Here is a 24,167-nt window from a genome sequence, read left to right on the forward strand (position 1 = left end):
GACACCTCGAGCATAATCCTCTCCAGGGTACGATAGTCGAATGTGAGCTTGCCGATAAGGCTCGAAGTGAGAGACCAAAATTCAGTGCCGTTAAACATCAACGGTAACACATACTGCCTTGCAAATCTGCTGCAAAAGCAGTCGGTTTGAGGAGGGACCTGGTGTAACCATTTCCGATGTCCAAGATTCCGAAAGTATATCGGAAGTTCCGACAGTCTATCATTCTCAGTATCCTCATTCTACGTCGTAAAACCTTCTTCTTGATCGTAAAACCCACTCATACCTACACTGTTATTCATTGATCTCGATCATTACAAAAAAAACAACAACAAATTGCGTGAGCTAATTTATGTAACGTAAGTAAACGTGATATTACGTAATGACACATAACTTCGGATATCGGTGAACATTTTAAATTTTTGACTTTCGAATGATTATCGAACTGCGTTATAAATATACGATAAACATTTTCAATGTTGTTTTTTTATGATAATAATGGAGTTAATAAAGTGTAAATAAGAAATATAAAGTGTTCTTTATTTGATCTACGCTACCTTATTAATATATAAAGATATCGCAGGTTTTATTTTTCTTAACGCCCATGTTATCGAAGCCTTTCGTTTCCTCTATCGAATTTAGGACGGATACTTTATTTAGCAATTTTTTTTCATTATTACTGTTTAATTTTCCTTCTCCCCTCTCTTCCATCATCATTTTTATTGCTACGCCCTCTTCCATTCCTCTCATTTTCTTTTGTTTTCTTTCTTTCAATCTCAATCCCATCACATCGTCTTTCTTCCTTCGTTACGTACTTTGATGTCATCTAGTTTACAATTTAAAATTTCTGATTTCAGTTTATTATTTAACATTTTTTTCTTTATATACCCGACCTTATATTTATGGTCTAATCTTATTTTTCTTTATAACCTCCTTGATAAATTTCATGCCAGTAGATAGTCTTCCCCCCTTCTTTTAATTACACTTCACATTCATATCTTTCTTTTGCGAATACGGGACAGCTCCTTAATGCGTGAACCACGGTCTGGTCCATCGGATATCGTGGGTTATAGGAGGTAGAGCACAAAGCGCGCTTAACCCATACCTTGTTTATGGATCATACCTCTAGAGCTCCCACAGCATCCACGGCTGAAGCCAATACCTCATGTTTAACTGCATTGTGAGTATGCCGATCTTTTAGATAAATTGGACAACGAATCATAGAGTGAGCCTGGCGAAAGGACCTCCTAAAATGAACTACGCCCTGAACGCTTCAGTATACGCATTGCATTCTGTATCAACGGCGCTGACACCTATCTACCTTGTTGCAGCTTCACTGCCAGTGTCTTGAACATGGGAGTCAGACAGAAGCTAGTTTTCATTTTTGTTGTTTATTTACTTAAAAAACTTTCAAGTATTATTTGCATATATATGGTAATTAAAATAAAAAAAAACGCGGTATAGATATGTTAACATGTTACATTACGCGATGCCGGCGCGTATAGGTTTATAAAAGTTGGTTGGTAAGCATCTCGCGCCGGCGCGAGACCGGCAAAGATTGACGGATAGCGTTGGATACTGGTTCTATTGCAGATCTATAAGAGAGGCCTATGTGCAGTTGACTTCCCATGGCTGAAATTTTGGTGATGAAGATGATGAATCTTTATCGTTTCCGTTTGTGGATTTTGTAAAAACTTTATTATTTAATTCTTAAATTACTATATCCATATAAAATAGAAATTTTTGTGCACTGTAATTTAAAACTCTTGCTTTATAAACTTTTTACCGTAGTTGATGTATGATAATGTATAATTATTTTCTTTCCAGATAATTTTATGATGGACAAGTCGAAAGAAAACTAAGGGAAAAGTTGTTAGCGGGAAGCGAAAGTGATTATAAATTGATAGAAGCCGGCGTGCGAGCAAGATGCCGGATACTCTCTCCCTGTCCACAGGCGTCAGCCTAGGCCTGCTGGCTGGCATCGTGTCTGGTGTCTGCTACTTAGTTGCCAACGGACTCTCCTGGCCAAGGTCAGTATTTAATTATTAAATTCAGTCAGTATTAAATTACATCTTATAATATCTTATTCCTCGTCTGATCTTGTCAGATTATTCCTGGCCATAATGGTTCAACCAATAATAATCTTTTTACTTTCACTGTGGTATATCTTTAAGGAAACTCTTCCGGGAGGACTTTCATTTGATTCGTTCTTCGCAAAGGGCGAACTTTTGGATCTTAAAAAATACTCTACGTGGACATGGGGTTTATTCCAAGTTTTGTAACATACTGCATAATAAACACCTGATTCGATTCTTAACGAAACACACTTTATGTAAATAATAACATCGATGCAACTCATAGAAGTAGATAATAATTCTTCTAAATGTGACATATATTAGAAAAATCAACTAACCAATAATCTAGAACAGGGGTAAATAACCTTTTTACTCAAGGGGCCAATGTAAATTTTTAAATTGTTTGGCGGCCCGCACATAAAGTAACAATTATAAACAACAAAAAAACTATATTTATATTAAATATCACAAAGTGTATAATTTAAAAAAAAGTAAATTTTTCATATATTTGTATTTCAATACCAAAAATCGCGCAAACTCGTCGCGTTCTTATTGCATGTTACAAACAAATCACTGTAGAAGTAAAATTGTCACAACAAATTCTTTCGATTTTATATGCCCTACTATTTTAATATAATAAATTTTATAACAATGTATGTATGGGAAAAAGTTGATAAAATAAATTCAACTTTCGAAATACTTGGCGTGTAGCATTATGTTAAAAGCGACAAGAATTATATATAAAAGAATGTAAATCCTAGTCAAATAATTACTTAAATATAAAATTATTCATGGGATTTCTACACCATGAATGACTCGTGGATGATGATCTGATACTGCAGTAGTTCAAAGTTAGTCAAAAAGTTATTCAAAAAGAAGTAAAAAGTATAAAAACACATCAAGCTACAGGATGTCTTCAAGTAATATTGTCGGTGGAATAACTGTATAACATATATAAAAAATGATATATATGAGGGAGGCATTAGTCCAGCTGTGAACGTGCAACGGTTGAAATGATTTATGAACGATTTCAATTGTAACTTCTGCGTGAGATGAACATATTTGTTTTAATTTAGTAAATGCGAATTGTCGAGTTATCATTGGATTTTGATAAATTTATGGTATATTGACCATCAAATTATTTTAAGAGGCATTATGGAGTCTTTTTTAGTTTATTCTTATGTGAGTAACACCTATCGATATATTTTGAAGACCGAATTTTGTTTAAATAAGCCCTATTCAGTTTTTAACGAGTGATGTCACTGGACATGGTCATCTGAAACACACCTCTAATCTAAGCATGTGCTGATCAACCTTTCTAATGTGCTGATACAAAGCCGACCGATGCAAAAACACTAAACACTTCGAATAGCCGGGAACCCTTCTAGCAATATGACTGTGTTTGACTAAGAATCCTCAGGGTGCATTAATACTAATGAATCGCTATAATATATCGCTCTATATTTAGAATATAAAAAATAATAGTACTTATCTTTATGTAAGAAATATAGATAACTAATAAATTTATAGAAAAGACAGTTTTAAAAAATTACATCTGTGGGAGAAACTGCATACTATCTACTAGTCTATACATGTCTTTCAATTTAGTAGTTTTGACTGTTGTTAATAGATGGCGCTTAAAACATTTAACGCGTCACTATGTCTCGTTTAAATTACGTTAAAATTAAAACGTAATATTACGCCAGTATAGTTCCTCTATGTTAATGTGTTACAATAGAACATAAATTTTATTTTTAACCTTCGCTTAAATAACACTTGTAAATAAAATCGTAACGCAGATACGATTATAACTATATTATATTTCATAATCCTTTCAATATATTGTTATTCACGACATTTTCTCCAATCAGGTAAAATTGTAGAATGAAAAAATCTGAGCCGTAGCTGTCCAGGGAACCCGGGAACTTCGTTAATATTAAAGACTTTTTAGGCTAAACGCTCTTTGTGATCTGCTCCCTAGAACCGGCGAAATCGGGAAATGCATACATCAGGACAAAAAAACTACGTTCTGTATAAAATGGTTTGGTATAATGTCTTCTAGCCGAGCTGTCCCGTATTCGTAAAATAAAGATATAAGTGTGACGTGGAGCTGAAGGGAGGAGTGCAAAGTGGCACCATAGCCTCCCTAATGGCAGATAAATAACGCTACCGCAAATTCCTAGATAATTACAGAAAAGTTATCAAGGAAACAAAACTACAATAAGAAAATAAAGATTAGATTAAAAAAAAACTAGGAATAAGGACTTTGAAATTGTAAACTAAATGATCTCAAAGAATGTGGTAAAGGATGAAGGAAGAGATGCGATGCGTGTAAGGATTATCAATGAAAGGAGGAGGAAGAAATAAAATGTAATGAATTAAAGAGGATGTAGCAATAGAGATTGTAAAAGAAGAGAGAAGAGAATGAAAATAGAATATTAACAATGGAAAAAAAATTGCTAAATAAAGTTCCTGTCCTAATTACGATATGGGGAACGAAAGATTTCTAAAAAGCGGGGCATCAAAAAAGTCTTGTAGCGAAACAAACGCAATTGTCAAAATGCTTTCGCTTATCTGTCAATCCATCGGTCTGCGCATGCGCATCTAAGGACGCGCGGCGTACCATCTACACGCAAGTAAATAAGTTCTGCCAACTTGATCTAAATTGGCATCATGTCCAATACAAACAAGACTGAATAAACCTAATATACACCCCCCAGCCTTTTTCGAAATAGATTAAAAAAAATTAAACTAAATATTTGTGATAAAATTCTAAAATTTGTAATTGGAATGAAATCGAGTGAGAGCGGCAACCAAATTCATATGTACCGGCGTGCATTATACGTGACGTCACATCCGCGTTGGATCCATATGGTATTCAGTGATATCACAACAAAGCGAAGAGACCCCAACCGTGACGAACCCGGTATAGCATAAATTATTTCATCCAAAATTATTTTGAGCTATTGCTAAATAATATCTGTGGTGAAGCAATCTTAATTTATTTTAAATTTGAATACGTTGCGAAAACGGTGTGATAAAAATTTGTCCAATGACCATCTCAAAGGAGATTCGATCCTCTCGGGCATTTCCGAATTGAAATCCTAAATGGGATTCTTCATTGCTAGCATTGTTTTTATTGCAACAACTCCCACTAGAGCTGTTACTACAAAGGAAAAAACTGATTTAGTTAATAAAAGATTACGTATTCTGTCGTGTTACATCCCCGATTTATTAATAAGTATATTTTTAATTTTATTATATGATCGCCAGCAAAAAATACATATATCTGACATATTGTCATATATAAGTAAATATAAATATGAAATTTTAATAGCAATGTCACATAGAAATTCTGTCTTAATATATATTTATATTAAGGCTTATATTTATGCCCCTTCCTTTTTGGAGGCCTTTCGTTCTCCCCTTTTGTGGGAGTGACGGATTCTTTCAATCTTCTCAAAATCTATAAACGTTTCTTCTTAAACACTTCACATGAGCTTTCATTTTACTCTGTTTTTATCCTCTGTATTTACAGCAAGTTTTATTCTTCCCTTCGCTTCCTAAATATCACAGGCGGTGCGCTAATATCAAAGTATTATTGCCTTATTTATTTACTTTCTTATAACTAATTTATTTTTTCAATTTATTACAGTTTTTAGTTTCACATTATTTATTATTATTTATCATAAGGTATTCAGTTTTCTTAAATGCTATTATGCAACAATTGTACTACAAAACGAGAAAAAGTTTATAGAAATGTAAAAAAATTCGAAAAACAACGCCCACGTAGCAAAGTCCAATGCGTCAGAGCATTTGGTCAAGTTTTTTTAATGCTTTCTTGTCAGCGTTTGACCAGGAACTCGCCTGATGGAAAGCAATGTCGAAGAAGAAGCAGACTCGGCAGGTTCATTTAGGTTCACTCTGATCTTGAAGAGACCTAGATATAATTTTCGGGAAAGAAGAAAGCCACCTGATCGTTTCATACTCAAGCTAACTACAACACACATGCTATTGTTAAATACTATCTTTATTGTATGGCTGGTGTGAAATTATTGGTTCACCTACCTTATAGTTCAAACTACAATATGCGCCTTTTATTAATTCCAAAAATTGAAAAAGGAATTTCGTTAACAAGATGTTGAAGAATACATCGAACATATAGTCGCAGCGTTCAAAAACATCTCTCTGCAACGATACATAAATAAATTGTCAAAGTGACTATTTAAAAAAAAATTGTTTTTGATATAAAACTTATTTTTCCTCTCGAGTTGTATATATAAATACTTCTTTGTAATCCTGTTAAATTCATTTTAACACAACGTAAAGAAAATCATAAAAGACATTGACGTCTGATTAACGGTTGTCAAAATATTTGTTAATATATTTTTTAATAAATCGTGACTTTTGAAATAAATATTTGTAGTAACATAGAGTAACAAACCTTTGATTTGTTGAAATAAACGCGTACGCATTATCGTTTTCATTTCTCCGAGACGGAGTAGTCACGTACGAGGATTCGTTTCGATTTCAATGGCGGACAAACAATTGGCGCCAAATGCCACTTTCCACCATTTTGATTTGTTTCTTTTTTTTAAATAAACTTTTAAATACACAAACAATTGCATTCATAAAGCCGTCTTGAATATTTTAGAGGTTTAAATAATTTCATTAAGAAACAATCTTTTTTAATTTTATTTATTTAAAAAACATATAATAAGTTTAATAAATAAATAAATTTCATTTAACAAAAAGTCATGCAGAGAGAATATGGAAAATTAAAATTTACAAATGTCAAATAAAATAACAAGGGAAACTAATACCACAGATACTACAAAAAGTAAAACTACCTGAAAAAACAAGCTTTATTCGTAATAAATGTATAAGAATTAAACTAGTGAATGTGTAATGAATTTATTAGAAAAAAGCTTTTGATCAGTCTGAAAGCTTTTATATTAATTTATTTTTTACTAAATGCGTCGGGTCTACAACTTCTGGTAGTACAAGTTTGCTTTTTATTTATATTATCGTTATTTATAATTTCTGAAACCATTTATTTTTAAACAGAGTGTACTATATATTAACCACCCTGTATACATCATTCTACATAAGTAGAAAATGTAACAATCCAATAATTCCTGGCAGTACAAAGTATGAACAGATAATAAATAATTATTAATTGTAATATATAAAGGTATTCGATTTTCAAAAACGCTATTTCCTATATACTATAGTATCATTACGTCATTTATTATTTCTGTTTTAATTTAATTGGCAGCAAATGTTCATCACCTATGTTGTGATCATCAAGGCAAATGCTACTACCATTTGCCTCGATAGCTCACCGTAGCCTTGCCTGATGATCCTAACGGCCTTATGTCGATCTAAATGCCAACCAAACGGTGATAGAGACTCGCCGTCAGTTGGTCTCGACCGTCAGACCGTTATAAACGCACCTGAAGGGTCAAGCGCTGAATGCCACAGTGTAGTGAAGATACGTAAAACAATTTACTAGTGAATATTTTTATTAAACCCCTAGTGTTAGATATTCTGTGAAGTTAGTGCTGTGTTGTGTGAAAATAAAATTAATCGGATACATTATTCATGTTGAAAGGTAAACATAAATTATATATATTAATTTACGCGCTATTTGCTACGATGCTAATGTTCACAGATATATACAATATTTAATATATATTTCAAGTAAAATACATTTAATTATAAGTTTAAATATAACAATCAGTAAAATAATAATTGTATTGCAATAAAGGTATTTAAATTGTAAAAATTACTATAATAAATATATCTATATACAGTCTGTATAACATTTTATGCTGTGTATTTCAAAATAATAATTTTTTTATTAATGTATAAACTTTATAACATATAGATTGAATAATATTCATCTTTTAGGTTAAGAGTCGAGGCATGCGATAGTTCGTTGATTCGATTCTTTTTTCATTAATTATATAGTATTGCAAACACAAACAAGTTTCCAAAGGAAGGGCAGAAGCGTCCTTTACGTGCCATAATATCACACAGCTATTGCCAAACTGCCTGTTAAATGTGGTGATTATGGTATATCTCCTTATCATTGAGAAGTCTTGTCTTGCAGTCAGTGTTTCTGGACTGAAACGACGACAACAATTAGATAAAATATATTACGACTATTACTCTATTTAAAATGATACACAGTCATAAATGCCAATCTTCAAAATTTCTGCAATAATACTTGCATCATTGGTCACCCCAAAGATTTCCAAAAGTCCCGGTTGGAAGTGGTCTGCATCAAGCGTTCTACGCCGCGCTTGCAGGTCTGTGATCATCACTCCAGATTCTTACTGTCACTGCCATTTCAACTTGTCAATCCGTTAGCCAATAACGGTAAATTTTTTTCATCTTCTAATCGGATCTCATAAATACTCTCTACTATTAAACTCTTTTTCTTTTTTGACTCTTTGTTTGGCACTAATCGGTGTAACATAACTCCTGAAGATGCTCCGTGGAGGGGTGAAATACGGGTTGAGTGATTTGGCAGTGGCAGTTGTGTAATTCGCATTGTTTGCCCCATACGCACTTATCAGCGGGCTGGCGGGCGGTGCAATTTGTTGCACGACTACCACTGCATGTGCGGAAGTGGCTAAATATTGGTCCTTTTCTTAATTTTAAAAGTATAACGCATTGTTCAAAATCGATGACGTCATTACAACAGTTATGAAGTAATTTATGTAATTACACAAGTGTATCTAACTATTTACACACCTGGAATTCAAGTCAGGGAGGAGACAATACCCTCCCTGATAGGCGGAGAATATAAACAATCATTCCTATCCCTTTGCAGAGAAATAGCGGAAAGTGCAATGAAAAGAAACAAAACGTAAATATAGGAAATAAATAAATAAATATACATTAAAAAATTAAAATAGAAAATATAATTATTAACTATTAAAATATATAAATCTGTAATAAAAATTATTATTGTATAAGAAACAAAAATGTGAAATAAAAATAAAAAAAAAGCTATTGAAAATGTAAAAAGCAAGGGAAGAATGATAGATGATCAGAGGAAAAGAGAAAGACAGACGAATTGTGGCATGAAAGATTAGAACAGAAAGAAAGATTATGTGAAGAATGAAAGAAAAGAGAATGAAAATAAAATAACTAAGTGAAAAAATTTAATGCTTGTAAAGTCCCTATCCCAACATAAATAGGGGTACGAGAGGCCCCCAATAGCGGGGGTCATAAAAAAAAAAAAAAAAAAAAAAAAAAGAAAAAAAAAAAACTATTTACACACGTTTACAAAGACCTCGCAACTTTAGTTCCGAAACAACAAACACGGCAGCGGATCATTTATAAACGCACGTTTAATTTTTTACTGGCCGTATCTATTCGAGTTCTAACGGCTTTTAAAAAAAAAGAAATCATCAAAAAAGGTTGATACCTTTTTTGCCAACTAATACTTTTTTTATGTAACCAATAGAAATGGTTCAATTGGTAAAATTTCAATACAATTCGATAAGAAGTTTTTTGAAGTAAATTAAACATATATTATAAATATGTATACGGGATATTCGGTTATATATGTAGAAGCTTTATATATAAGCAAAAAAATTGAACATATATTTCAAATCAACCTGTATCACATCTGAAAGTCTATTGAAATGCAACAGGTCAATAATTTATTATAGATAGTAAACAAATGATTGATTTTAATATGTACTAATCCGAATTTTCAGCTTTTTATTATTTCTGAAAACCATACATACGTTAATTGGCAGCAAGTGCGCAATAGATACTTCACTTTAAAACTTTTACACTAATAATGAAACACCCTGTATTATAATTATAATAAATACACAAATTTCTTTATAAGCAGTAGTTTTAAGTTGGAGTAAAATAAAATAAATAAATATGTTCACATTATGTTTACGTATTTAATTATTTAGGAAAATTACAACTGTACATAATAAACAACATTATACCTATTTTTATTTTTATTACAATGACTCATTTTAACAACTCTTTTTATATATATTTAAATATATTATACAAAGAATAAAAATAATTATCAAAAGACACAAATGATACTTATTTTAACGGCTCCTAATAGATACCAGACTGTTTGTATTGCGTACGACAGAGTTAACGCTCTTCGACGCCGAAATTAGCCGATTGTCTTTTTCCAAAGGTCGATGTGCAATATTTATAGCCGGGTACTGTAAAACGTACCATGTCAGAAGAGCTCGATTTGATTTCACATAGAATCAAATTGAACTCCTTCATAATGACATTGTTTAACATTAGATATATGTATAGCTACGCGAATACATATATACATATATACACATGCGTATATATATATATATCTCTCTCTGTGTGTGTACATATATATATATATATATATATATATATATATATAGAGAGAGAGAGAGAAGAAAGACAAATAGTCATAACTCTTCTAAAACATTACTGAGGTCATTTCTCCGACATATTATAGACATAATTTTCAGAAACTGTCAAATCCGATTACATATAGTATCTTTAATATCCATAACACGTTCTCTTTCGAGATTATATACAATGATTGGTGTATATATATATATATATATATATATATATATATATATATTGGTGTATATATATATATATAGTAGTAATAAACAGAACTATAGAAATTATATATTACAAGTAGACAAGCTTTACCTTTTGAAAATAGATGGAGTTTTGGCTTTTCTTACCGACTACCATCTACCTAAAAAACGAACGTGAACAGTTATTTATTTGTCTAGACATATATTTTTCTTTTATTAAAATTGTTTCACAATTCTTTCAACAACTTGTTCACTTTCTTGACATAAAAATGAACGACATTCCAAACTGTTAATGTGTATTTATAACCTATATAAAGTAGATCATGTCAGTACTGTTTTTGTGACGGTGAGCTGAATGAATTTAGATAAGTCGAAGGCTGTGTTTTCACAACCTCACTCTGTAGCAATGGGGGTTCCGGCGAGAATGTGCAAACAGCTTATCAAATTCAACAATTTGTCATAGACCGCTGGAATATTATTTATTGCCTTGTTCAGGCAATAGTAGAGAGATAATTTTCAATATTAATTCTATTGGCAGTTTATTTTACAACATTGGAAATTCCTTTCCCATACGCATGTAATAAACATCAATTTTAAAATTCCTTTCTTGGTTAATAAAAGTTCTGTTAAAAGTTAATAGATCAATTGATATTTTCGTGAAAGATTAATTTGATTATATAGGTGATTAGTTATAATTGAAAAAGTGTTTTAAAAGAGTAAATGTTTGCTGTCAATATTTGGAGCGTCTTGCCTAAAAATCAATGGTTTCGAAAATAATAAATAACATAATAGTAATATAGTAAGAAAAAGAGTTGACAAAATTAGATTTAGTACGTCCATACAGACTTTATACTGCCAGAATTATTAAATATATATTAATAATAATTTCGTTCAAAATTAATTTGATTATATAGAATGATTGGTTATAGTTGCAAAGGTTTAAAAAGAATAGATGTATAGATGTATTGCTGTCAATATTTAGTACACCTTGCCTTACAATTAATGGTTTCAGAAGTTATTAAAAATGCAATGATAATATAATAAGAATTGTTTTTTTTAAATTAATAATTGTTAACTGAAAAAAATTGTAGTAAAATATTTCAGAGTAACATAATCAATACTTTAAAGCTTTCACATCTATAAACAATCATCCTGTATAACGCATTCAGCTACACGCGTATGAATTGTACAAATAGGCGATATAAAACTTGATTGACGAGTGTGTTGTTATCGTTTCTTATTAAAAACACGAATCGATGTGATATGATAAAATTATCGATTTTATGAACGGCTGTATGTCATGCGGGGTATCTAGAACAGTGTTTTTCAACCTTTTATGTGTCCCCCAACTGTTCTTTTTTTTTAAATTATTACGCTCTCCTATGTAACATATGTATTTTTATATTAGGTTTGAACTCGTGTTGAATCCACTTTCGAATTGCCCCTTTAATCATCATATTGCCCACCTGTTCGACATGAGCATTACGTTGGGGAACACTGGTCCAGATGTAAATGATAAATGCATATATTTACAATATTATGAAGAGTTTTACATCATCGTCTCTAAGTAAGAAAAGGACCAATATTTAGCCACTTCCGCACAGAGTCTCTGTTTGGCACTAATCGGTGTAACATAACTCCAGAAGATGCCCCGTAGAGGGGTCAAAACACGTGTTGAGTGAATTAACGGTGGCAGTTGTGTTATTCGTATTGTTTGCCGCATACGCATTTATCAGCGGGCTGGCGGGCGGTGCACTTTGTTGCATGAGTACTACTGCATGTGCGGAAGTGGCTAAATATTGGTCCTTTTCTTACTTAGGATGGACTTCCGCAAGGTAACGCCTGATTCCATTTAATATTCATCGTCTCTTTTACACGTTTGACGTTTACAGTTAGATATAGATCTTCTACGTATATTTATAAATAGGATCCATGTTTTCCAAGGCGATCGCCGGTTCGTGGTGTCCATTCCAGAACCTAAACACTTCTGTAGCTATCTGTTCTGCGATGTGGCCTGTTCGCTATTACTTCTTAAGTTTGGATATAACGTTAGCTATATAAGAAAGGAGATGATCATTTCTTCCATAACTGAAGGTCTTGTCCGTTGAAACACCATTTCGGAATCAATGAAAAGTTGTTTCCATGCTACACTACGCTTTCCTTAGGGCAGTAGTAATATAGAGTCCAATTATAATATAATGAAACTGCATAATACTAATAGATTACTGGATTGACATGAATTACTGGCCTATACCCTCTTTTAAGCTTGTCTCAGCAATCGGCAAATTATAACAATAATAATAACAGTTGTTAACAAATTTGGGCCGCGGATTCGAACCTTGGCCGTATTGTAATTATCGGTGTAATTAGAAACAGAAATCCGACGCGACAATCACAATCCGTAATGGACCCGCATAAATGGTTACAAAAATTCGGTAAAATTTGTAAATAAACATTAATGTACTGTGATTAAAAATATAAAGGATATATGATTCTAGAACTTTCGAGATAGTTCAGCAAACAATTTTAATAAATGAAAAATATATATCTAGACAAATAATTAACTGTTCAGGTTGGTTTTTTAAGTAGATACTATTCGGTAAGAAATGCCAAATCTTTATCTATTTTTCGAAGGTAATGCTTCTTTACTTATGATATTTACTATTCCTACAGTTCTGTTTATCTCTCTCTCTCTCTCTTTTTCTTATTTATTATCATTATGTTTATGTATTTTACCTTTGCCCACGACTTCGTCCGTGTGGAATTTAACAAAAAATAACTTGGTTATTTACTTTATTTTTACATTTAAGAATCTTTCTAAAATAAAAGTAGCCTAAGTTACTCCTTGTTACATTAACTACCTGCCAGTATAAGTCCCGTCAAAATCGGTCAAGACATTTCAGAGTTATATGCAGGTAGTAAAAAGCGATTATTTTAACATTATAAACATTCAACATCAATTTTATTTATTTCTGTAAAACTAATTATTTTTATGAGACATATATCAAAAGGTACTCCGAATTATAATATATATGCACATGTATACATTGAGAGACGTATATATGAAAACATATTAAGTAGTATATCCGATTGATAAACAACAAAAGTTCTGTTGAAACTTTTTGTATTTGCCAGTTCATGTATTGTAAATGTGTATGTTGTCGTTCGTCAACTTTGGTGATCATTTATCGAACACTATTTTTTTTTATTGGAATACGACATTCGACTTCTGGCAGTACAGTCTGTAAAAAGTTTATATATGATTATCGAATTAGAAAAATAAATTTTGTTTCATTGATCGAAGCTTGTTATTGTATTTTACACAATGACCTTGTCATATGATAAAAGGTATGCACGTAACTGTATTGAAAATAGAACAAATTGATTTAACCTTAAAAATTCGAACTGCACAAATTAGCAAGTATATCGTTAGAATACAAATTTAACGTATATTCTGAATCGTAATCAAAATATTCTTTATTCAAATTGGCTTTTATAACCACTTTTGTAACGTCAATCAACATAAAATGTCGGCATTGTTGCTACAGGAAGCTATCACCGCATCGGAAAGCAGTTCTGCTGAGAGCCGGCGAGAAACTCAACAGTTGCTCTTTACAAATATAGGTTTAGAGTTCACGATAATAATTAGCTTAGATATATATAGAAACTTTATTCATCAGTTTAATAAGTTAAAACTATTTTACTATAGATTCTAAATAGACTATAGATCGCGGCCATTTTGCAATAACATTTTGTACCGTGAAATGGCGAAAGACGTCGCAGCGGTGGCCGATTTTTTTAGTTAATTTTTTATTGGAAAACGCGTTAACTGTTAGAATTATAGATAAACAGCCGAAAAGTAACTGAATTACGCATAATTTTAACTGTTCTTTAAATTTAACCAATTTGTAAACGAATTTTAAAAAATTAGTAATTAAATTGCTTTGGAGAATTTTAATAAGGTTATTAAAATTCTATAACAAAATTTTAATTTTAAATAATGATAAATATCTTGAGAATAATGTGAATTTAACTACTGGCTACCTTCAGCGTGAGTTCCGGAATCCTTGAAGCTGTAAAATCAGCCAAGATTAATATCACTGAACAAAGCTACTGTTAACCCAGACGGCCTCTTATTAAAAAATATATGAAAAGTGGATAACCTTGCAGAGCGTATCCATCGGCTGATATGATGATAATAAAAGTTTTATATATTTATATACCTTAAAATCTATTATTTATAAGCTAATGACTTAAGTAACGCCGAAATCATGTTTCGCTTTCAAATGTTCCCCTTTATAAAAATTAACTTACAAAATAATATATACAAATAAATATATATAAAACATTAACCTGTTACATACATCTGAATATTTTTGATATTAATTTTATTTTAATCGTTTTTGGATTGTACTTCATGATTAAAAACAACGAGTAAGTATATGCCGGGTATTGTGTTTTTCACTAAATTCCTTTTTCTCGTCTCATGTTATGACTTTTTACTTAACTCATCTATTTCGCTATAAATAAAAGCTTCTGTGGATGAAAAGAAAAAAGAATATTATCTAACTTTCATGCATATATAATCTGTAATACCAGGGTAGCAGTATAACCTAAAAAATAAAACTTGAAAAATTAAATAAAATATACATTCGTTATCTGTATTTTTGTATGCTTAAGAAATACAAAGTTAAAGATTAAAAAATTATAGATTAAAAATTTATAGATTAAAAAAGAATATAAATAATGTCTATTCCAAAACAATTTATGCTCGTCATATAAATTTTTAATCACAGCAATTGTCAGATACAACAGATGTATAGAAACTAAACTTGAACAACATGCGGCCGATCCGTTGGCGCGTTGTTTTAGCGAAACGGTCTGTTGCGCATGCGCGACCAATATGGCGCACATCTTTTCAAAATAGTAATTTAAAATTATACGTACATTATAAGAATTTTTTTTAGTAAATGCTTTTATTTTAAAATCAATATAAAACAAAGAATTTGTGTTAAAATCATTTACTTTTGATTGATTTGGAAAGAACAAGTTTTTAATAATATAAATAGAAATTAATATTGGAGAGATATTAATCACAGTTACAGATGTTGAATATTTAATAGGAAATATAATCGCGATGTTGCAAATATTGCAGGTTTATGACATCATGAATTCTCAGTTTAAGTTTAACTTCTATTTATTAGTATATTAAAATTGTTGTATATTGTTAATGATATGGTCTGCGCAGAACTGATCAATGTAGCGAACCTAGGAGAAGACCTATGCCTTGTAGCGGGCGTCTATCAACTAGCATGAGGATGATATATTTCAAAAAAGGCTTCTCTGGTCAAAATAAACAAAAAATACTTGATGGTAACATATTGCAGAGCCTAGTTTTGATCATTACTTAAGGACTTACTCAAGGACTTATTTGGGCGTCTTTGTCTATGGTATTTGTAATATTTTTCTCCAACACCACATTAAAAAGATCATAACCACATGAAATACAACAAATTTAATAAAAATAAAGAAATTTATGATATTTAACAATACCGTAGACATATTAAAAGCTTTTATTTATTTATCTTAAATATTTACATGTGTTTAACGATTTAAATATATTTCATATTGAATATTTTTATTCTGTGGACAATTGAAACGTTTCCCCTATTACGGAAGTTAAGTGGAGCGTTCAATTTTGTGATATTATATGCCATATCAGCGCACTGACACAATTTCATGGCCGAGCAAGCAAAAGCTCGTTTATTCGTTACAACACTCACGTGTGTTAACAATGTTGATAAATACATAAATAAATATTAAATAAATACTGCTTTTATATATTTAAAACAATTATCGAAATGTCATTAAGCGCTAGTGTCAAAAAATACAACAGGATAAAAAGGTTAAAGAAAAACTAGTATTTTTTCCATTTTTATTACTTCAAGAATGGTATGTTAAGTTGAAAGCATTAAAGAGCCTCTGGTATTTTGTATTTGCGTAAATAATTAACGATTTCGAGCGATAAATATTACAGAATGACCACCTAATGCAAGGTATATTTTTGACAGCTTCGTCATTTTGAGGTAACATTGTCTTTTTATTATTTTTTTCTTTCATTGCTACTACACTACACTATTTCCTATCTTTAAATGTATTTTTATTGTCTACATTTTACTTATACAATTTGTACGACCTTGCTGCCGTGTATTTATAAATAAATAAACAAAAGATGTTACATTATGTTCGCTCTATTATTTACAGAAGAGGAATACATGAATATTCCAAAACACCCACCAAACTCATACATAACCTTGAACTTTAATTTACATAATCCAAAACACAAAACGGAAGTGACTGTCCGAGTCAACGCACTGCCTTTTTTATGATTTCCGAACGTAAAAGTATAGAGGATGGCGTAACGTCACTTGTCATTCACGAAATGGCGCCGATTTCCGGCCCACGCGCGCCACTTCCGCCGCAGATGTCAGGATCATTGCGCGGATATGGCGTCCAGCGCACGCATGTTTATTCATTTGCGACAGAGCTAAACGCGCTAATGTTAAAATTAATAAAAAGTTAAGTATTATGTTTATACAATAATTATATAATTTAGTAATTAAGTTATATTCCTGAATTAGAATCCAACAGTTATGTAAAAAATGTAATCATATATAACAAACACAAGTGAAGAGAGAAATATTTTTCTATCTGTAACCAATCATACTGTGTATTAACAATGAATCCTTATTTCCATTGGGTTTGACATAACTTGACCGATTTCATTTATCTTTATAAGTTTCCTAATACTCCATAGAAATTTCTTAGGAAAAAAAGGAAATTGTGAAGAAACTTGAAAATTTTATAAAATACACTTTGATATTTGTGCGTTCGTCTGTTTACTTTCTACAGTTTATGTAGTCGTTTAACAGGTGCATCATGGGTATACATCAATCACAAAAATTATGAGTCCGACTAATTATACATTATTTTTTTTCTAGTTATGCCTAACTACGTCCGCGTGGAGATTTAACATAAAAACTTTCTTTTTTTGTTCAATTTTTTTCTCAAATAAAAGAACTTGGCTTCCTCTATTACTGCTTATTACATCAGCTACTTGCCAAAATAAGTCCCGTCTAAATTATTTCAACCATTTCAGTGAATAGTCGGAAGAAATAGACAGACAAAAATTAAAAAATATATATATTTTTGGTATATGCACCAGGACATATTCATACGTGTGTATTAAAAAGTTTGTTGTTTTTTTTTAATATTACAGACGCTCCAATTTTATTTATCTGTGTATGCGATAGGCCAATAACGTGTGACAGTACAAAGTCTGCACGGTATTAAAAACTTTTTTAATTCACTATCTTTTTGTATCAATATCATTTCAGTCGAAACGTCAACTGCTAGACATTAGTCTCCTCCATTGATTTCTATTAGGATTGATTGAAAACTGCCTGCATCCAGTGTTTTCCGTCGATGTAAACAAGTTCGTCAGTCTACCTTGTGGTAGAAAGACCATCGCTTACTGATCTGTGGTCTCCACTTCAAAACCAATATTATTGTATTATTGGAGAATAGTGTATCGTCTTAGTCTATTGCATGAAACCGTGTTATTAATACGATTGCAGAGCTCATTTCTACCACCAAACGATATATTAGTACAACAGATAAATACCATTTACCTGTTGACATTCACAGCCTCTCGGTGCTTTTGCCTAAACTAACTTCGCTAAGTCTGAACCTCTTTTTAGTACAAACTGCGAGGGCTCTTCTAAAAACCTAAGTTATTGGGCTAGGAAGTCATCAAGCCTTGTAGAATTTATAGGCGCAAAAGCACCGAGAGCTATCGGCCTAGGCTGATAATCGAAAAGGCCAAAAAACTCGTCTAAAATGAAAAATAACAGTTTTGTATCATTAGTACGTACCATTTTTAAAATCAAGTAAAATTACGGGCCCTATAAAATATATTAACTCAAATAACAATACAAATTAACGCCTGTTAAAAATAAATAGCAAATATGTGTGTCGATATTATTGTATATTAATTAACTAAGGAGGTCGAAATATTTATTTCTTTTTAATAATTGGCTTAACCGATGTTTTACTAAGTATCACCGTGGAGATCTTGGACGGCGGTGATGTATGGCTGCTGTCACCTGTCATGTTGTACCTGATCTTCGCCTTCAGCTCCTCGTATAGTAGATTGTCGTGGTTGAGCTGTGGCAACACCGAGATTCGCATTTCACTTTCCTTAAACAAAACAGGACTTGGTAAATTATTTAGTTATATTAAGAATAGATTACATTTTATTACTATTCCAGATATATACATATTACATAACAAACATGAGAAAAAATATAAACGCAGACACGAAATGTTTGTTTTATTTATTTCTATAATTGGAGAATTAAAATAAGTTTTTATTCATCTCATTCAAAAGTTATGGTCAAGGTTTCTTTTTCTTACGGTCGAAATTCACGATATTTTTAGTTGCCTACTACATCATGTAGGTTAGTTACTTGTTACCAGTATTTTATAAGCTTTGTATATTAAAAGGTCTACCAATTAAGCCACGTGCTTATAAAGCTGCGTTTTCATACGATTAAATTAAGTCTTTGTCCTCGTTAAAATTTTTTGAATATAATAAATTTAAATAGTGCAAAAATATGAGTTGATTTTTACATATTTTTAAAATAAAAAACGGATTTATAAAGTTACAAGGTGAAAACATTTGAATAAGGAAGTTTATAGACTTCACTGCTTTTCGATTTTTTTAAGACTAATTTTTAATATACTTACTGATAAATTATATATACAATATATTTATGTCATTTCATTATGTCCTACGGGTAACTTGTATCATGTAACGCTGCTAATATAAATACAAAGTTTGTGCAACCAAAGTAAACTGTTCGTATTCTGTAAAATAAGAGTCAAATTCCTTGAGTTTTGTAAAAAATGTTGGTGCAGATCTCAATAAATATGGATGACTCGAACCACGATACAAAGGGTCTATAATACTGGCACGAAATAAACATAATTGGAAAAAAATAAATAAAAAGTAATACAGGCAAATGATGAAAATAAAAATTAATAAAACAAACAGAATGGGTTTTACTTCTAATTTTAAATCTAAAAATAAAATGAATTTTGTTAATATGAGTGTGATGGAATATAAAACTATTATCAGGGAATGTAGATGAGGGAAAAAAGCGATATATGGAAGGAGATATACAAATGAAAAAAGATAAAACATGGGAAGGAGAAAAGTACGGCTTAAAAGATATTGTGAAGGCAGGAAGGAACATGTAAAAAAATTAAAAACCTTAAAAACTTAATAAGATTATTTAACGAATTTTTGTTTAATACATTTTTTTTATTCTATTTAATATTAATTCAGGGACTATGGGATAATATTCTGAAAACAACGTTTCACACAAAAAGTTCTTAATTTCAGGAGCATATAGATAGGTAAAACAAGTTTGATTTTATTCTCTAGCACTTACCTTTTGTACATTGATTTTCTTATACATGTATAATTTTATTTATTTAAAAAATATCTATAAAAAATATATTACAAAAAAATGCAATGTCAAATACATTGTCAAGCGGAAATTGTCAAAATTATTTTATTAAGAAATAAATATACGTTATTCTTAAGTGGACATTAATATTGAAAGTTATTCTGCAATGAAGCAATACAGGTGATTGGTTATAGATCTAAAAACTTTATAAGTATTTTTTTATTTGTCAGTAATAAGCTTTAAGTAAGAAAAGGACAATATTTAGCCACTTCCGCACATGCAGCGGTAGTCGTGCAACAAACTCCACCGCCCGCTAGTCCCCTGATAAATGCGCATGCGGCTAACAATGCGAATTACACCTAACACCGTTAAATCACTCAACACGTGTTTCACCCCTCCACGGGGCATCTTCAGGAGTTATGTTACACCGATTAGTGCCAAACACTGAGTCTTGAGTGACTCTATAAGCTTTAAAGCTTATGCGCCTATTCACAATCATCCTGTACGATGTGATTACTCTGAAATATGTGATATTGATTTATTTTTATGTCGCTATATGACAGGGCAATAACTTTTAGCAGTACTGAAACAGATCGTTAAGAATAATACTTTTAATATGTAATTCCCCGAATTTTGAGAACACTTTTTCTTATTATATTATCATTACGTTATTCGTTATTTTTTAAACCATTGGTCTTTAGATAGAGCATCGTGTCAGTCAGACGAGGGTCAGACGACAAGGTTTACGCCACCCCCAAAGATATCAGTGTGATATTATGGTATTCAGAGGACGCTGCTGTCCATCTTTTGGAAACTTCTTTGCTAGCAGATGGAATCCTATAATTAATGCACCAAGTGTGAATTATAAAGATGCCAGGAATTGAAGCCACAACTTACAATCGTCTCATTATTCGATCGCTAGGCTAAACTCACTAAATTAAAAAAAACATATTAAACAATACTAGTGTACATAAGTATACATTGGACGTCTAACAACAATGATGAAATGAAAGAGTTTTAGAATTTTCCACCATTATTCATCAACATCTTAACTTGTGAGAGACGAAAGGGATCTAAAATCCGGTCATAAACATTTGAGTCACATACATGCGCATGCGCAAGTAGTGTGAGGTGAAAGTGAGAGGGCAGACGACGCCCGAGCCGGAAAACAACGCTGGCCTTGAATCTTTCACTATTGCATAGATTACAAATGCAGTAAGCTGCTTTGCGAGGGTCGAACGTTCTAAACCGCTTGCAACACTGGTCTGTTACTTAAACTAAAGAAATGGTAAATATCTGTTTTTACTTCGGACAAAATTAAGATGACAAAGTTTTAATGTTAAGACGAGTATTCTCGTAGCAATGCTCTCCGGTTTAAAAATGAGGCGGTTCGCTGAAGGACTAAGTAAAATAACGACGTAGCTCGAAGAACTGCTCATCGTGGCAGTGGGCGTGGCACGTGCAACCGGTGGCCGTTGGAGACAAAAGGACCTCGTTTGGTGACCATGTGCCTGTAGGCGCGGTGTGGGTAGGCCTCCTAGGAAGTGGCTGAATTTTGAGGGAAGTCTATGCCTTGCAGTCAATATCTATAGACTGGCATGATGATGACGAGTTATGCAGATAGTAGAAAAGAAAAGAGAACCATGCACATACTTCTTTCGTCTCTAATGTCGAGGAAACTAATACCAATTTTTATATATCTAGTACATATTACAAAGGCTATTTACAAACAACTGTCTACAACGATCGAATTTAAATCGGCGTCCAAATTTGAATATGGAACGAACAATAAAAACCTAACTCTAAAAAGTATCTATGCGGTTATTGGCCAGTAATATTGTGTATTCTTACTTCAACAGCTCAGGTCTATCAAAGAAATCTTTCACATGATAATCATCTCTCATTAGAAACTCTGGTATATTAATCAAGTCGCAATGGTGTCTAAAACCTAAACAATCTCTTTAAAAGGAAGCCTGCCTTCCAACAATGGTGTCAATACATTAAGAAATTTATCGATAACCCCACTAATGAGATTTAAACAATTCGCATTGACTTTATGAACTATTAAGTAATGTAAACATCGTATGACATTATCTCCGGCGTGTTTAATATCAAAACATAAATAACAATGTTTGAAATCAATTATTAACGGCGCTCATTTCTCTCTGTCGAGTATATTTTATTTATGTTGCCTGATATTTAAAAACGTGGGATCGTATACTGTTTTTGTTTGTGTATCTAAAATACTATGCAAAGGATTCTAAAGTACGTGTTTTTATATTTTTTTTCTCATTTCCTAGCTGTCATGCTATACTTTGTAACGCCAGGAGTTATTCTTATTTCCAGCTGATGGACGCCCACTGCAAGATCCCTGCCCTGCCCACATCCAGCGACATTCCTTCACCTTAACGTGTAGTCGGTCCACCCAGTGGGAAACCTACCCACAGCTATTGGTCGCCACTCGAACGCTTCAGACGAGCAGTTCTCCAGGCTACATCCATGATCTTGGTGCTTTCATCTGCTCATTTATGATTCGATCTCACAACGAAAATCCGAACATCGCCCTGTTTTTTTTATGGCCCCCGCTATTGGGGGCCTCTCGTACCCTTAACTTATTGGGATCAGGGACTTTATTATTCAATAATTTTTTTAGTGTTTTCTTTATTAAACACTCTCTTTCACGCGTCACAATATTTTCCATTCTTTACTTTCGTCCTTCACAATATTTTTCGTTTTGGTCTTTTATACCTTCTTTCTTTCCTCGCCTTTCTTCCATCATCTTCTTACTCTAAGGCTAGGTACATTTATTTTTTTTTTTTTTTATTTTGTTTTTATAAACCTCATATAACATCGCCCTCTTCATTGCTCTCTGGATGACCCTGGTTTTTATTAATGGTCCCCGTTTTTGAGGGCCTCGTTCCCGCTATCATATTGTTGGGACAAGAACTTTAAAACTTTAAAATGGTGGACGACATCGTCGCTCAATTGCAAGGTGATAATTCAACTCTCTATTTTTCTTCCATTCTCCAGCTGACACTCTGTATCACTTCTGTTTCACGTATAAAGATCACGTTAGCAACGTTCGTAACTAGGACAACTACATTTTGCAGGGTTTAGGTTCGAATAGGAGAAAATACTTACCGTAATATAATATATAAATGCTGGCTGGAGAGTTGCTTTTGTAAGAAAAGGACCAATATTTAGCCACTTCCGCACATGCAGTGATAGTCGTGCAATAAAATGCACCGCCCGCCAGCCCGCTGATAAATGCGTATGCGGCAAACAATGCGAATCACACAACCGCCACTGACAAATTATTCAACACGTGTTTCACCCCTCCACGGGGCATCTTCAGGAGTTATGTTACACCGATTAGTGCTAAACACAGAGTCGGCGAGGTAACGCCTGTTTCCATTAAATATTTAAGAGTTGCTTTTGTTTTTGCATAAAAAGGTGTACGGTTTCTCTGGCAATTGGAAAGAAACTAACCTGTCTTAACACAACTACGTAGTAAGTCTTCCTGTGCTCGAAGAAGTCAGCTGCATTGGTGTAAGGCGCGTAGGTGAACAGCCTCTTCAGGAACCCTTCCTCATCACAGAGATCGAACTGCGTGTAGATACCAAGTTTACACTTCTTCCGTATATACTCCAGCATAACTCTCACATGGCAGTCAGGGTTTAGGAGTAATGTTTGCTCAACAGAAGGATCCGGTTCTGGTTCAGAGGAACGTCTCCTCATCAACGATAGCTCCGGTTCGTCTTTGTATATTACGTAAATAAACATATTACCTTATGAATGTGTCAAGAAATCTTTATGCCATAATTTGTTTCATTGACACTAGATGTCATTTTAGATTGACAAGTTTACAAATAGGTTGTTTGAATAAGATAATGTAATGAAGATATAAATAAATTAATAATTTAATTATAAAAGAAATGAGTCGTCGTTGGGATCTTAAAGTTCTAGAGAAG

At 32.2% G+C, this 24,167-nt stretch overlaps 2 protein-coding genes across 3 annotated transcripts in view; one reads left to right on the forward strand and one right to left on the reverse strand.

Moving 5' to 3' along the window:
- M7BP (Myosin-7a binding protein) overlaps nt 1–24,167 on the forward strand; it is a 133,659-nt gene that overhangs the window by 23,413 nt on the left and 86,079 nt on the right. For both annotated transcript variants that reach the window (XM_068770165.1, XM_068770166.1), the window contains exon 2: nt 1,825–2,027. In XM_068770165.1, coding sequence (XP_068626266.1) covers nt 1,924–2,027 — 104 coding nt within the window. In that variant the 5' untranslated portion in view covers nt 1,825–1,923. The remainder of the gene's footprint in view (nt 1–1,824; nt 2,028–24,167) is intronic.
- LOC137927050 (uncharacterized) lies at nt 18,669–23,995 on the reverse strand. The gene is made up of 2 exons (XM_068770835.1): nt 23,686–23,995; nt 18,669–18,922 (listed from the first exon to the last, which is right to left on the reverse strand). The coding sequence occupies exons 1-2, from the start codon at nt 23,977–23,979 to the stop codon at nt 18,740–18,742; spliced, it is 477 nt and encodes a 158-aa protein (XP_068626936.1). The 5' UTR covers nt 23,980–23,995; the 3' UTR covers nt 18,669–18,739.

The sequence above is a fragment of the Battus philenor genome, unplaced genomic scaffold (genome assembly GCF_028537555.1).
Source record: "Battus philenor isolate CCGP_79_NKW_IND1 unplaced genomic scaffold, ilBatPhil1.0.hap1 SCAF_3, whole genome shotgun sequence".
NCBI classification, from domain to species: Eukaryota; Metazoa; Arthropoda; class Insecta; order Lepidoptera; family Papilionidae; genus Battus; species Battus philenor.

Bases quoted from the DNA above. Each gene is read 5' to 3' on its own strand.
- LOC137927050 (XM_068770835.1), bottom strand. From the start codon at position 23,979: ATGTTTATTTACGTAATATACAAAGACGAACCGGAGCTATCGTTGATG. The intron at 18,923-23,685 runs GTTAGTTTCTTT...GTTTTGTTTAAG, and splicing joins ACGTAGTTGTGTTAAGACAG to GAAAGTGAAATGCGAATCTC.